Genomic DNA, 13545 nt, shown 5'->3' with positions numbered 1-13545 from the left:
GTGGGATTTTCGAGCGGGATCGTTGCTGGTGCCCCTGGGTTGGCTCTTGTGCAGGTGACACATGAGGTTTCTCGAGCGAGATGAGCGTGGCCGTTGCCAGTACTACCTGACTGGCCTTCGTGCGGGTGACACGTAAAAGCACCCACTACACTCTCTGAGTGGTTGGCGTTAGGAAGGGCATCCAGCTGTAGAAACACTGCCAAATCAGATTGGAGCCTGGTGTAGCCATCTGGTTTCACCAGTCCTCAGTCAAATCGTCCAACTCATGCTAGCATGGAAAGCGGATGTTAAACGACGACGACGACGAGATGTTAGTGTTTATAACAACAGTTGTATAATGCGTATTATATTTGAATTTTGTGGAAAACCAGTTACTAATCTAGGTAGAAGTATTTTCTGATTCTGAACAGGAAGCTTGGTATTTTGGGTGCAGGTTTGATTATGTTACATATTTGAGGTCACCATCAAAGATTCTTCAAAAAATGCAAGGCTTAGAATTTGTAGTGATTTTGAAAGATTTAGTTGTGTACTCATGTATATGGAGGTTGTAGTGTAAGATTATCCCTTGATATGATTTGAAATTGTGTCTTGACGGTGTTGAAGGTGGTTATGTTTTTATGTGCTCACTGGCTGATGGTGTTTTTTTTTATAACTCTGCTCATAGAGAAGATGTTTAGGTCTAAGTTGTGTGTAAATAACACTTATGTATGTAAAGTTACAAATGAGTGAAAAAGGTTATTTACATAAGACTGTGTTGATTTTTGTTAAAAATGGAGGCAAGTACTGAAGGGAAAGTGTTGGAGACATAAAAAACAAATTTTGAAATATATTAACAGTTGATAAAGTGATAATCAGAAACTGTTGTCAGTATTAATTATTAAGCACTCACTCAGACAATGACTTTAGCGGGATAAAAAGCAAAATCAGTCTGGTACACTTTGCACTCATTGAAACAATCCTGTGAGGATTAATTGCTTCTGATAATAATAGTTTAATACAGCACTTCTCTTAAAATTTTAAATAAATCTGTGAATTCATACAGAAAAAACAAAAAAGCCCTCAACAATATAACATGTTCTGTGTATCATTTGTTACAATAAGTTGAAAACTATTAACACCTATAAATAAAATAATGAGACATTTATTGACATTTTCGAATTGCTGAATAAATTAACAAGTAGATAAATATTGTACCTCATTCTTAGTTTCCTTCTTAGTTTACATTTTTAGTAATGGAAACTATAAAAATATGTTAATTACATTTGATATGTTTTCACATTTTCTCATATAGTCTAAAATATCTTGAGAAAACATCTGTAATGATTTATAAAGAATAACATATGTAACAACCTGTTTTTGTTATTCTACCATTAAGACTTGTTTTCAAAATAATATGGGTAAAAAATGTAGCTAAATGAAGCCAAGTAAGTGATTTAATAGTAAGAAGTTATTCCTTGAAAATAGTAAAAATACTGTTGTGTTTAAGTAACTAACAGAAATTAACCTTAAATAATCATTCTAACCCCTGATGAACTTTTGCAATCTAAGCACCATGATTATGAAAATATTTGTTTAAATTGTATTCATAAATATAAATGGCTGAAGGAATTCAACATGAGTTTTTGAAATAAGAAAGTATTTAAGATGAAAATTTATGTTTTGTTTTTCAATGTGTGTGTGTGTGTGTGTGTGTGTGTGTATGTGCGTGTGTGTATGTGTGTGTATATATATATATATATATATATATATATATATATATATATATATACATATACATATATACACACACACACACACACACACACACACACACACACACACACACACACGTATACATATATACACACATACCATTCCTGGAAATAGTAAATTTGTACAACTATTTATTTCAACTGGCTCTATGGATTCAAGATTATTTTTAGGTATTTATTTGTCATGTGTTGTATGTATGTATGCACATCTGTATATTCTAATAAGCCTAATTCTCTATGTGCATTTAGTAATGTTTATATTATATTTATGGATATATAAGAACATGACTAGTGGTCTCTGTCTGGTGATATGTACTTGTTACTTTGATATTTATTAATGTAGACAGTTTCCATTTTAAAAAATATTGCAGGTGTGTGTGTGTGTGTGTGCACGTGCATATATACATGCATGATTCTCGTTTGATAAAAATAAAACAGCCTATGATATATAGAGAGGATGCAGTGCAATTCAACAGTAATTGATAAAGTTCAGCAAATTACTGACTGTAAATGGGTACACACTTGTTTACTTGAATGGGACTGTATTTCTGTGCGTGACTATATTATTGAAAAAGAATAGTCAGAAATAATGAAGTTATTGTCCCTTAGTTTATTTATATTCAGGTATAACATTATGTGCATTTATTTTTAACAGTTTTCTGTAAACAAGAACCTGAAAGACATTCACTGTAGAGTTTAGTCTTGGTGGAAAATCTCTCTCTGTAGACTTTGTATTATAAAACACATCAAGCCATTCTTCTAGTGTGTATAAGTACATGGAGCAGTCAAGATGAAGATAAACATATTTGATCCTCACTGCTTTGTGTAGTTATACTAAAATGAAACACTATTATAGTGCATATTTATGGAGGTCTCACATATGCAATAAAATGAATTCAAAAGCATTGAGATTATCCATGCAATCAGTGAACTCAACCTCCCTTTAGGGGGTGTTTAAAATTTGAATCAACAAATCAAAATGTTTTGAAAGTGTATACAATAAAAACTACAATAGATTGTCTTTAGAGCCAACTAGTGAATGTAACTGACATTTTTAAGTCTCAGTTGGCCCACAACATAGAATATTCTATTAAGATGGCAAGATTTAGAAGTGCTCAGTATAAAAATAGAGCGAATATAGTGATGCTCTCTATGTATAACTACAATATGATTGAGGAAAATACACCAGAGGAGCATTCTGTTGAGCAATTTTACACATATGATACAGGTCTTACATATGTCATATAGTAAGTTGAAAGACTATGATGAATTAAAATTGTCCATGTAATTAGTAGAAAAAAGTGGTTAGTAACAGTGTTTAAAATATGAAAATAATCAATGTGTGTGTGTGTTACCATTGTTTTTAAGTCTGCTTTTCCATGCTTGACATTTGTTGTGTTCCTTTGTCATCTCTTTTGTTAAGTTCAGTGTTCTGAGATAGCTTTTACCATTTGTGCCATGGTCTTCCTCTCCTAAAGTTTCCTATATGCATCTCCTTACTGATGCATCTATATGCATTATATGTCCATACCAATGCAGTCGTCTCTTTAGCAACAATATCTGATTCCATTTATACCTTGTTTTTCTCTCATTTCATGTATGCCATGTCTCCCATGTTCACTACATTTTACATACAATGGGGCATACACTTGCTTCATTTCTCTCCAGCCTTCTCTCAACCTCTGCACCCAATGCCTACATTTCATTAACATATAACATTGCACTTCTTACAAAAGCAACATACTGTCTACCCTTCACTTGAAGAGAGAATCCCTCAGTTACTAATAGAAGTGATGTTCCTGAACTTTTTCCACCATATTCTCATTTTTGTTACTGTGCTTTCAGTGAACCCTCCTCCCTAGCTGATTAGGTTGCTTAATTAGTAGACACTATCAACTGCTCCTATGGAACCATCAAAACATTTAAAAAATTTATTTTGCTAGTGTCTGATACATCTGTACATCTGCCACATACAGTCTTTGTTCATTGCTTGCCTGATTGTGATCTCAGTATACTTCTTATGCACTTACACTGTGTACTCTATGGAGTTCCTACATACTCATGTTTTGCATACTGAGCCCACCATTTGTCTGCTGATGGCAGTCTTGCCTTTTTTTTTAAAAATCTTTCTTAGCAATTTAATCTTACCATGTTTATGCCAAGTCATCTTGATTCTAAGTTTTGTTTCCACATCTGGAATTTCTTCTCTAAGTCTTCTGGAAACTCTGTTATTAGGACTAGGTCATCAGCATATAGGAGTTGCTCTGGACAGCTCACAGAGCTCATTGCCAACTCTATTTTTCCTAACTCCACCTCTCTACATGACTTATGCTTCTCTCACAAACTTAGCTTTCTTAAACTCACAGTGTAACCTGTCAATCAACAGATGCTAAGTAGAGCTTACCCTTAGCTAAAAATTTCTCTTGTTTCTTCATGAAGAGAGTATCAGCTGTACCCCAACCTGACACAAATCTGAACTGTGTTTCATCTAAGCTGATTCGCTTCCTAATCAATTGTGCCAGTATTCTATCTGTTGCTTCCATAACTTGGTCAATCAGTTTTATACCTCTGTTATGTCTTCCTAAAGTATCTCCTTTGCTCTTGTAACTGTTGATGATTATACTGCCATTCAATTATCCAGTGTGACGCTTAGAGATGGACTGTATGAGTGATTAACTTGAGCCCTACTTTGTCACATTTTCTCAGCATTTCATCTTTATTCCTGCTTTATTTATCTTCATATCCTTAAATAACTGATCTTTCTATTTAAGTGTATGTTAGATAGTTCCAGTTCTTCCTACACATTTTCCACATTCAGCATCCTCTTGTAATAACATTTCCAAGATCCTTTCTTCTTAGCTGTAGGTAACAGTCAGGTGTCATTTCACACGTTCTCCCAACAGCTTCATTTACTCCTTTACACTGCTTTGCTATCCAGAACACCTCTTACTTTTGATCTTCACATTACAAAACATTGGTAATCTTCTTTTCAATTCACACACACACTTGTTGCATGGCTTCTCTCTTAGCTACATGACCTACTTATTTGCTGCTCCTTCTCTTCCTATCGTTCCATACCTGTCTTTTAGCTTTTATGGCTCTTGCCTTCTGTTTAGCTGGTGTCTTGCCAAGGTTGTAGAACTGGTTGCTAACTTTCAGCAGTAAAAACATATTGTCCCTTGTGTTATAATAAGTCTTTCACTGGGGAAAGACTTAGTATTTGCAACTATCTTTCTAATCTGTTTTCTGGTGTGAGAATAAGGTCTGTCTGGCTTGTATGTTTCTCTGATAAGGTGATCAAATGCCTGGTTTATTTCCTGAAGTTTGTATTGTAGATAGTTCATTTATATCACAGAACTGTAGAAACTTTGATCCCTCCTCGTTCCTTGGATATAAATGGACAACCATTATATGTACTAGTGTGTGTGTTCCTTTATGTATATAAAACAAAGGGATAAATATATCAGTATATTGTTTTTTTAAAAGAAAACCTTACCATTCACTCACAAAACCTCATTGCAATATAAACTATGTGATACCTTCCATTCTAGCTCAGAGCTAATATCATGTAGATAGCTGGTGTGTACAGATGACACTGAAATATCACTATTTTCTCCAAGTTCAAGCTCTCTTTTTTCTAATTAAATCATAAAAAAGTAAACGATGATTAATAAATCACCAATAAATATCACTAAAATCTACCTCGATGCCTGAGGTATTACTTCCATGATGTTTGAAAATTGAAGGAAGAAAGAACAATAAAATGCAAAAAAGAAATACACATGATGCAAACATGATGTCTTTTGACAGGAAGTTCCTTCTAAGATCAGGCTAAACATTGCTTCTTGCACAGAAAAGTACTTAGTTCCAGTTTTTCAATCCTCAAAACAACATTTTGAATTGTGGTTATATGTAGTTTAGGACTTGCCAACATTTGCTGATACTTGCATTATAAAATTTTAAGACTTAAGTTTGACCTAGCCAGGACCAGTACTGGCTGAAACCTTTGTGTCTGTCTGCCTGTTTATGCACATGTTCACGCGTGCACACACATACATTCACAAGTATGTTTATGTGGTTATGAAGTTTGTTTTGCAACCACATTTTTGAGCCATCATGACTGTAACTCTGCTGAAGTACTGCCTTCACAGTTGACTGTTCTGTATCTTTTGTGTCATATCTGCATATATTCAGAAGTCCAAAATTTAATGAGCTTTTCAGTGCCTGTGGTGCTTTTAGTTGCTGGATCAATAAACTGGTAGCTGCTGGTCTAATTTGCTTGTGCCTTTTGCAAAATTCTAATCTAGTATGTTAAAAACAGCATCTTTTATTCCTCTTGTTATTTTTTGTTTGTTGGCATATTGTTTCTTCTGGTATTTCAAAGGGTTGTGATGTAATGCACAGATGCACTCTCAATGGTGAAGAACTTTGACTTAGTATATGTTTTGGTGCATGCTTTTTGCAATCCCTCCAGTTATTGTGCAAGCTCTAGGCAGCTTGGAGAACATAGCTATGAACAGTAACTCACTTTGGTAACAAGAGATTTCCAGAGAATTGACACCACCTTTGAGTCTGTCACAGCAACTGTCCCCAGTACTTAGTCACTGATCTCTCAGCAGGCTACTGATAGTCTATGAACATGACTAGAGCAGCATATATCTGCAAACATAGAAGCATAGTGATGACCATATCATTAATATACTTAGAGTTTTGGAGCATTACAAAACATTTGTTGGAGATGTTTTCCGTGTTGTAGGGATGGAAATTTGTGGTACCGAACAGCAAGTTATTGTCATTAGCCCAGTTTTTATATAACATCTAAATTTGTTGGAGAGCAAAGTTATCATCACTTGCTACTAGTTTTGCATTTTAGCATCATTTAAGTGTTATCTGCATAGCTCGTGTGTGTGTCTGTGTGTAACAGCCTTTGTTGTCTTCACATTGTCACTGTGTGAGTGAAAACATTGTTTATTGTAAATAATACAACCTGCTGCTCAATAGTTTCATTGTATGTGAAGATTAGTAGAATGCAAAAAATATCTTACTTGAAACACAATTTAGGGTTGATGACAGTAAAAGTATTTGACTGTAGATAACTGCTTCAATAATTCTTATCTAACCCATACTAGCATGGAAATAAATAAATGAACATAAAAACAACAACAATAATAATGGTAGTGATGGTGTCATCCACTGTCTATACATGACCATGTGTGTGTGTGTCATTCATTTTATGTTTGTTTTTCATGCTGGGATGGATTGGACAGGGTGTTATTTGTAACAGGATTTTGTCTTGATGCTCTTTATGTTGCCATCCTTTGTCTGTATTTTGAGTAAAAGATTTGTTATTCCAGAGGTCTTTGAAAGCACAGAATGACCAATCATAATGTTAAGAAATAATGTCAATATTAACACCATTTCAAGTGGTAATGAGCATGAACTAATGACTCACACACCTTCTCACACATTTGGTTAATTTTAATTATTTGATTTCTGTCATTTTTTAACATTGGTGAGCATTTTGTAAGGTTGTTGTAGTTCATGGAATAAATCTGTTTTGGAGTATGTTTCTTCAACAAAGCAGATCTTAATCTGAAACAGCAGATCATTTTATTTCTTGCAATAGCTAGTACTTATTGATGCAAAACACTCTTAGATTTTATCATCATTGTTGATGCCACTGATCATCATCATTCCCTTAGATTCTAGATTTTATCCTTGTTGTTTATACTGATATTTAGGCTAAGATTTTCAAAAATTCAGCAGTTTCAAAAATTCTATTTGATCTTGATTGCCATTTATTTATTCATTGATTCTTTCATTCACATTCATCTTAAGCATGATTATGTTGTTTTTGTTGTTTCCACCCCTCTAATTTTCACCAGTATAACTGTAAACACTGTATTTCTAAATTTAGCTTATAGTATCATTATTTCTGAAGCTCAATTTTTATATTTAGGTCTTGCTGTATCCCTTTTCTGCCTGCATGCATATATTGTTAACTGGATGAATCTTTATTTAGATAAAGAGGTTTATTTGAAAATACATACATGCCAACAATTCTCAATATTAATAATTTAATAGGAAGTATAAATTTGTATTTAATTACACTTGTAAGGAATATTTGTTAAATTTAGAATAGTAGATTGAAAAAAGAAACAGTACATTGAATTAAGCTGTTTACAGTACTGAGTTCAATTGAAATTACTTTGGAGGCCAACATAACCTTTCATTCTCTTAAAGTTGATAAAATAAATATTTGTAATAAATGAGGGTTAATTTAATTCAATCATTCAACTTGCACAACTCCACTAAAATGTTGGCTTTGTACTTAGTCAAGTGATATTAAATCTCTCCAACTTCACACTTTCAAATCATTATCAACATCAAAGGCTTATTATTGAGATTCCACTATTGTCTTCCTTCTCTAGATTTTGGAATATAATATTAGAAATAATTTGTTGGGATACTTTTGTTCAGTCATATTTCATCAAATATCAAATTCTTTACCATTGCATATGAGGATAATGTTACATTTAAGGAATATTTAATCATGCTCTAGGTTGTATTTAATATTTATAGTTCACCTCAACATAAGTATTCATTATAAACCTTATCTTGTTTGAGTATTTTCTAATGAGACTATTATTATGTTGAAATTTAATTTAATCAATACTAGATAAAGATGTTAAATTCATTATCAATATCAAAGAGAGAGAGATAGGGAAAGAGAGCCCTCTATCTGAATTGTTGGGTATATTTAAAATTTCTTTATATATTACTATATGTTAATTTTTCTTGATAATCAAACAAATGTAAAATAAGTTATAGTAATTTGAATATTTTCCACGAGATTGTATTGCAGAATTGTTGGTGTTTAGGATTTTAAATATAGTCATTTATTGAATTTCTGAGTGAAGCTTCTTGCTTTTCTGTGTTTCAAAAATTTAATAAACCTCATCCAGTTAGCAAGAGCTGAGCTAAATGAGCTTTTTAAAAAGAAAATTACGTGTGGATATTTGTAATGTTCCCTTGAGAAAACCCACCACTGCTCTTCCAGGCTTTGGTATCCCTCCCCTGTGTCAGCAGAGTTCTGAGCCAACACCGGCTTCTCCTGGTCAAGTTACTCCAAAGGAAAAGACTAAAAAGCGCAAGAAGAAAGCAAGAACACAAGATGGAGGTAGTAATATAACCTCGCTTTGGGGATTATATATATATATATATATATATATATATATATGTATATATATGAATTTATATTCCTTTCCTGCTGCTTTTGCCTCCCACTGCTTTTCTTTCAACATGAAAATCTCAACCTTCATTGTCTTTTGTTATTTCTTCTTTTTAAAACTAATTTTTATTTTGTTATTTAATAACTAGTATTTTTTTGATTGTGTCAGACTAACTTGGAGTCTTTTAAAATGATTAAGAAACAGTTGCTATTTGATCCCTTATTGGTGCTTATATTGCTGAATTATACATGATTTCAGTTTGAAAATTTTAGAATATGATAAATATAATTTTACTAAATTTTTGAAAATTGGATTTTGACAGATAAAAAAACACTTTAAAAAATATTTAAAAGTAATTAAATATATTTTAAATAAATCCTTAACATATGTTTCCTCGATACACTTTTTCTTTGGTTATATTTTAAAGTAAGTGAATTGTTTAACTTAAAATATGAATTATAGTGGTAATTATTTCATAAATTCATGTTTCAAAATATGTACCATTCCTTTGTAATTGAAGTTTTTGAGAAGATTACATAAAAACATTTTGAAGGTGAAAAGTTTTGAAAACAAGTTTATGGTTGTAAATTAAGTTTGCTGTTGATTTGATCCTTTTGCTATATATTTATGTATCATTTAATGTATCTCTGAAAAATAGCAATTAATCATTAATTAATAAAGCATCAGATATTCTAATTTTTTGAGTAAGAACTCTAAAGTTTATTTTATAACCTTTATCTTTATTTCTTACATTTATTGTACAGTATAAGCTATGTTACCTTTCCCCGTTGCTAAAATTAAAGCTCTAAGAGTTGTGAAGATATGAAATGTATTTATGAAGCCTAACAAAAATACCCTCCTTCTCCCCCACCCACCCCTATATTTCATAAAAGCCAGTTCATTTTAAAAGAACAGAATTATTTTTCTACACAATTTTTATCGGCAGTCCAATACACAATACACATAGCAGAGTTTACTTATTCATTTGCAATTGATGGTTCACTCAATTATTGGAGTCTTGTGCCATTTGTGATCCTTCAGGCAATTAAATGATGAATCTTCCTTTTTATTGCCTTTTCATTTGAATGTGATGAGAAACTCCAGAGCAGTAAAGGAGTAAATCATCACCTTCAAAGAAATTATATGTACGTTTTAAAAGTATATTTCAGTTTCATTTTATATAAAACCTGGGGCTATATAATGACTGACCACCCCCACCCCCTAGTTCTTTAAAAAATGCCTATGATTTGACAGCAATGCTTTAATTTCATTTCCATATCTATTCCATTCTTCCATTCAATTTAAAATTGGCCTTTGATGTAAAAAGTACAGTAAAACATTAAAATTTAAAATTTTTTTTACTACACAATTAATAATTTATTCTCATTGAATACTCTTTTCCATCATATTCTTGATTAATACTAATTCATGGATATGATTTTAAATTGCATGTAAGCATGTGATAAATGATGGTCGAGTAGACTAAACTTTCACTTTTCCAAAACTATTGTGTTTTGTCTTTATGCAGAACACTTTGACTCTTTAGACATTTAAAATTTTTTTTAAATAGTCATTTTGCAGTGAAGTAAGCAATTCTAGAGGAAGCATCCTACTTTAGAAGATGTGATTGTTGAAAGCATCACAAAATATTTGAACATGGCACAAAGAAAAATGACTATAAATTGAAATCATCAACTTAAAAGTACACATAACTCCTGAAACTCTCTAAATGCATACATTTGTTATTGATCCTTTAGTTTTATCCAATATTCACATAGAGGTGCATATATGCGACCATGTTTCATAACCAAGTTAATTAGTGTACTGCCATATCTCCTCTCTAGCATCCTTGAAAAAAATTCTTTTGCAATATATTCTTGCTATAGATTTTTCAGCAGTTGCCACCATTGCCATATCAGTTCATCCTATTAGTTAGATCTTTTATCTCTTACTTTTTTCAATCATTAGACTGCAGCCATGCTGGCACTGCCCTGGAGAAAATTTTAGTTGAATGAATTGACCACAGTACTTACTTTTGTTTTTAAAACCTGATACTTCTTCTATTGGTTTCATTTTGCTGAACTAAGTGACAAGGACATAAACACACCAACACTCATTGTCAAGTAGTGCACACACACACACACACACACACACACACACACACACACACACACACACATGATGAGCTTCTTTCAGTTTCTGTCTACCAAATCTACTCACAAAATTTTGGTTAGCCTGAGGCTATAGTAGAAGACACTTGCCCATAGCTGCACACAGTGGGACTGAACCCAGAACCATGTAGTTGGGAAGCATACTTCTCACCACACAGCTACGTCTGTGTCTATGGTCACAGATATTGTGGAACACCTACAACTTCCTTACTATTGTTTTTATTATTGTTTTGTGAGCCTGCCATTACTAAAGGCATTTCAGATTATTGAGTGATAGTATTAATGTATTCAGAAGACCCTTAAAATTTATGAAATAAAGACTTCATGGTTTGGACCTAGACAATCAGTTAAGAGAGTAATAAATATCCCATATCTTATTTTGCAGAAGCAGTTACTTTGCCTTATTTTGGTTAATAACCTTTTGTATCAGTTTATGGTTTTTAAATATTAGCATAGCTATGTGGTTAAGAAGTTGACTTCTCCAACCATCTGGTTTTAGGAGTCAGTCGCACTGCATGGCATCTTGGGCAAGTGACTTCTGTTATAGCCAACCAAAGCATTGTGAGTAGACTCGGTTGACAGAAACTGAAAGAAGCCTGTTATGTATCTTCTGTGTTTGTGTTTCTTTGTCTTATAGTTGTAAGTTTGTAAACTTGCATCACCATCATACTGTCAGTGCCATTTGTTTCCAGTCTTCCATGAAAATGTGTCTGGTTATGGAGAAATATTAATTTGCTTGGAAACCATTGTGGTTGGCAGTAAGAAGGGCATCAAGCTGCAGAAAATCTGCCTCAACGAATTCTGTCTGACCCATGCAAGCATGGAAAAGTAGACATTATGTTGAAGACAATGATGATGAAATGGTTTCTTTAATTTCAAGTATTTGAACTAAATAACATAGTTGCTGTATCTGATGAATTGTGTGGGGGTGAAAGGGTGGTAGATTTTATTTAGAATTTTTTTTTTTTTTAAACACCTATATTTACCCTAAGAAAAATACTCAAAATGAAAGGAAATAATGCTATGAACACTCATATATAAATATATTCTACTCAAGTATATTTGAATGTACTCATTTCATCATACATTTTTTTTATTCATTTATTACAGTAACTTCAGTTTTGAACAAACAAAAATTTGAGCCATGTTCAAATATATTTTACTTAAATATTTTCATTAAGATTTCTCCCTTCAGATGCTTTGTGAACATTTTTTTAATTAAATTTTTTTAAAAATTTTCTGCATGCACTCGACAAATATAGTTTATATTTTCATTCAACATTAGAATTTCATCTCATTTTTAAGTTTTTTTTTTTTTCGTGACCTAAGTTAAGCTCTAAAGTGATTTTTATATCTAAAAATTTCAAGACCTGATATGTTTGCTTGCCTTAGGAATTGGACAAACTCTTGGAAATACATCTGGAATTGGCAATGGGAATTCATCAGGATCAGCAAAACCTTTCAAACCGCCAATGGATTTAAATTTTAAACCTCAATCTGAAACAGATCGAAGAATAATTGAAATTTTGTATACTAATGTGCAACTTCAAAAAGAGGAGCAAGCGAAACAGCAGCAGCAACAGCAACAGCAACACAATGGTGGGAAAAATTCTGGAAAAGCTCTGGCATCTAGTAACCGTCAGTCTCCAGCAACTAACACTATGGTTCCAGAATCCAATTTAACTGTCCCTCAAGCATCTGGCCAATACTCACAACAATTCCAGCAGCAAAACCTTGGACAACAAGCAACAAATTCTGCCATTCAGCCAGTTGTTCCTACAACCATCACATCATTAATGTCATCTTTGGCTCCTCCTCTTCCCAAATCACCACCCCCACCATTACCACCACTACCTCCTCCCCCTCCTCCACCACCCCCTCCACTTCCTGAACATTCTCCACCAGCAGTTCCATCATCTCCTCAAGTTTTGCATACCTCACAACAATCTAACAATGGGCAAGAAGTGGATTCTAAAGAGGGCTTAACAGTGTCTAACTTTCCACAATCTTCATCTTTTTCTTCCACTTCCAATTTATCTTTGGATGGACAGCGGATTAGCAGTACTAATGTGAGGAGTTTTGTTAATCCTACTGGATCTGAGGCATACACCAAAGATTCCATTAACAAAGGTTAGTTATTTTACCACTTGAAAATTCGGCCTTTTTTGCCATATTAACCATAGTATTATAACTGGATTTTATGACTTGTAAGTGATGGCTCAGAAACACAAAGTAGATAGATATTTGATATTTGTAATATATTGGACTTTCTAAAGTTTTCACTTCAAGAATTATAACTAAAAATGCCAGAGACTAATACAAATTTCATTTGTTTTCTTTTTTTCAGTCAGTTGACTGCAAAGAAGAAAATAAATTTAGAAATCTTAGTGT

At 32.8% G+C, this 13545-nt stretch overlaps 1 protein-coding gene across 1 annotated transcript in view; it reads left to right on the top strand.

Moving 5' to 3' along the window:
- The window catches only part of LOC106883022 (uncharacterized), a 211115-nt gene that overhangs the window by 172411 nt on the left and 25159 nt on the right, over positions 1-13545 (top strand). The window contains exons 55-57 of the mRNA XM_052966785.1: positions 8812-8931; positions 12547-12962; positions 13206-13284. Of these exons, the coding sequence (XP_052822745.1) occupies positions 8812-8931; positions 12547-12962; positions 13206-13284 (615 nt within the window). The remainder of the gene's footprint in view (positions 1-8811; positions 8932-12546; positions 12963-13205; positions 13285-13545) is intronic.

The sequence above is a fragment of the Octopus bimaculoides genome, chromosome 3 (genome assembly GCF_001194135.2).
Source record: "Octopus bimaculoides isolate UCB-OBI-ISO-001 chromosome 3, ASM119413v2, whole genome shotgun sequence".
NCBI lineage: Eukaryota > Metazoa > Mollusca > Cephalopoda > Octopoda > Octopodidae > Octopus > Octopus bimaculoides.
Note: the sequence above shows the minus strand (reverse complement) of the source record. Positions and strands in the feature narration are given on the sequence as shown.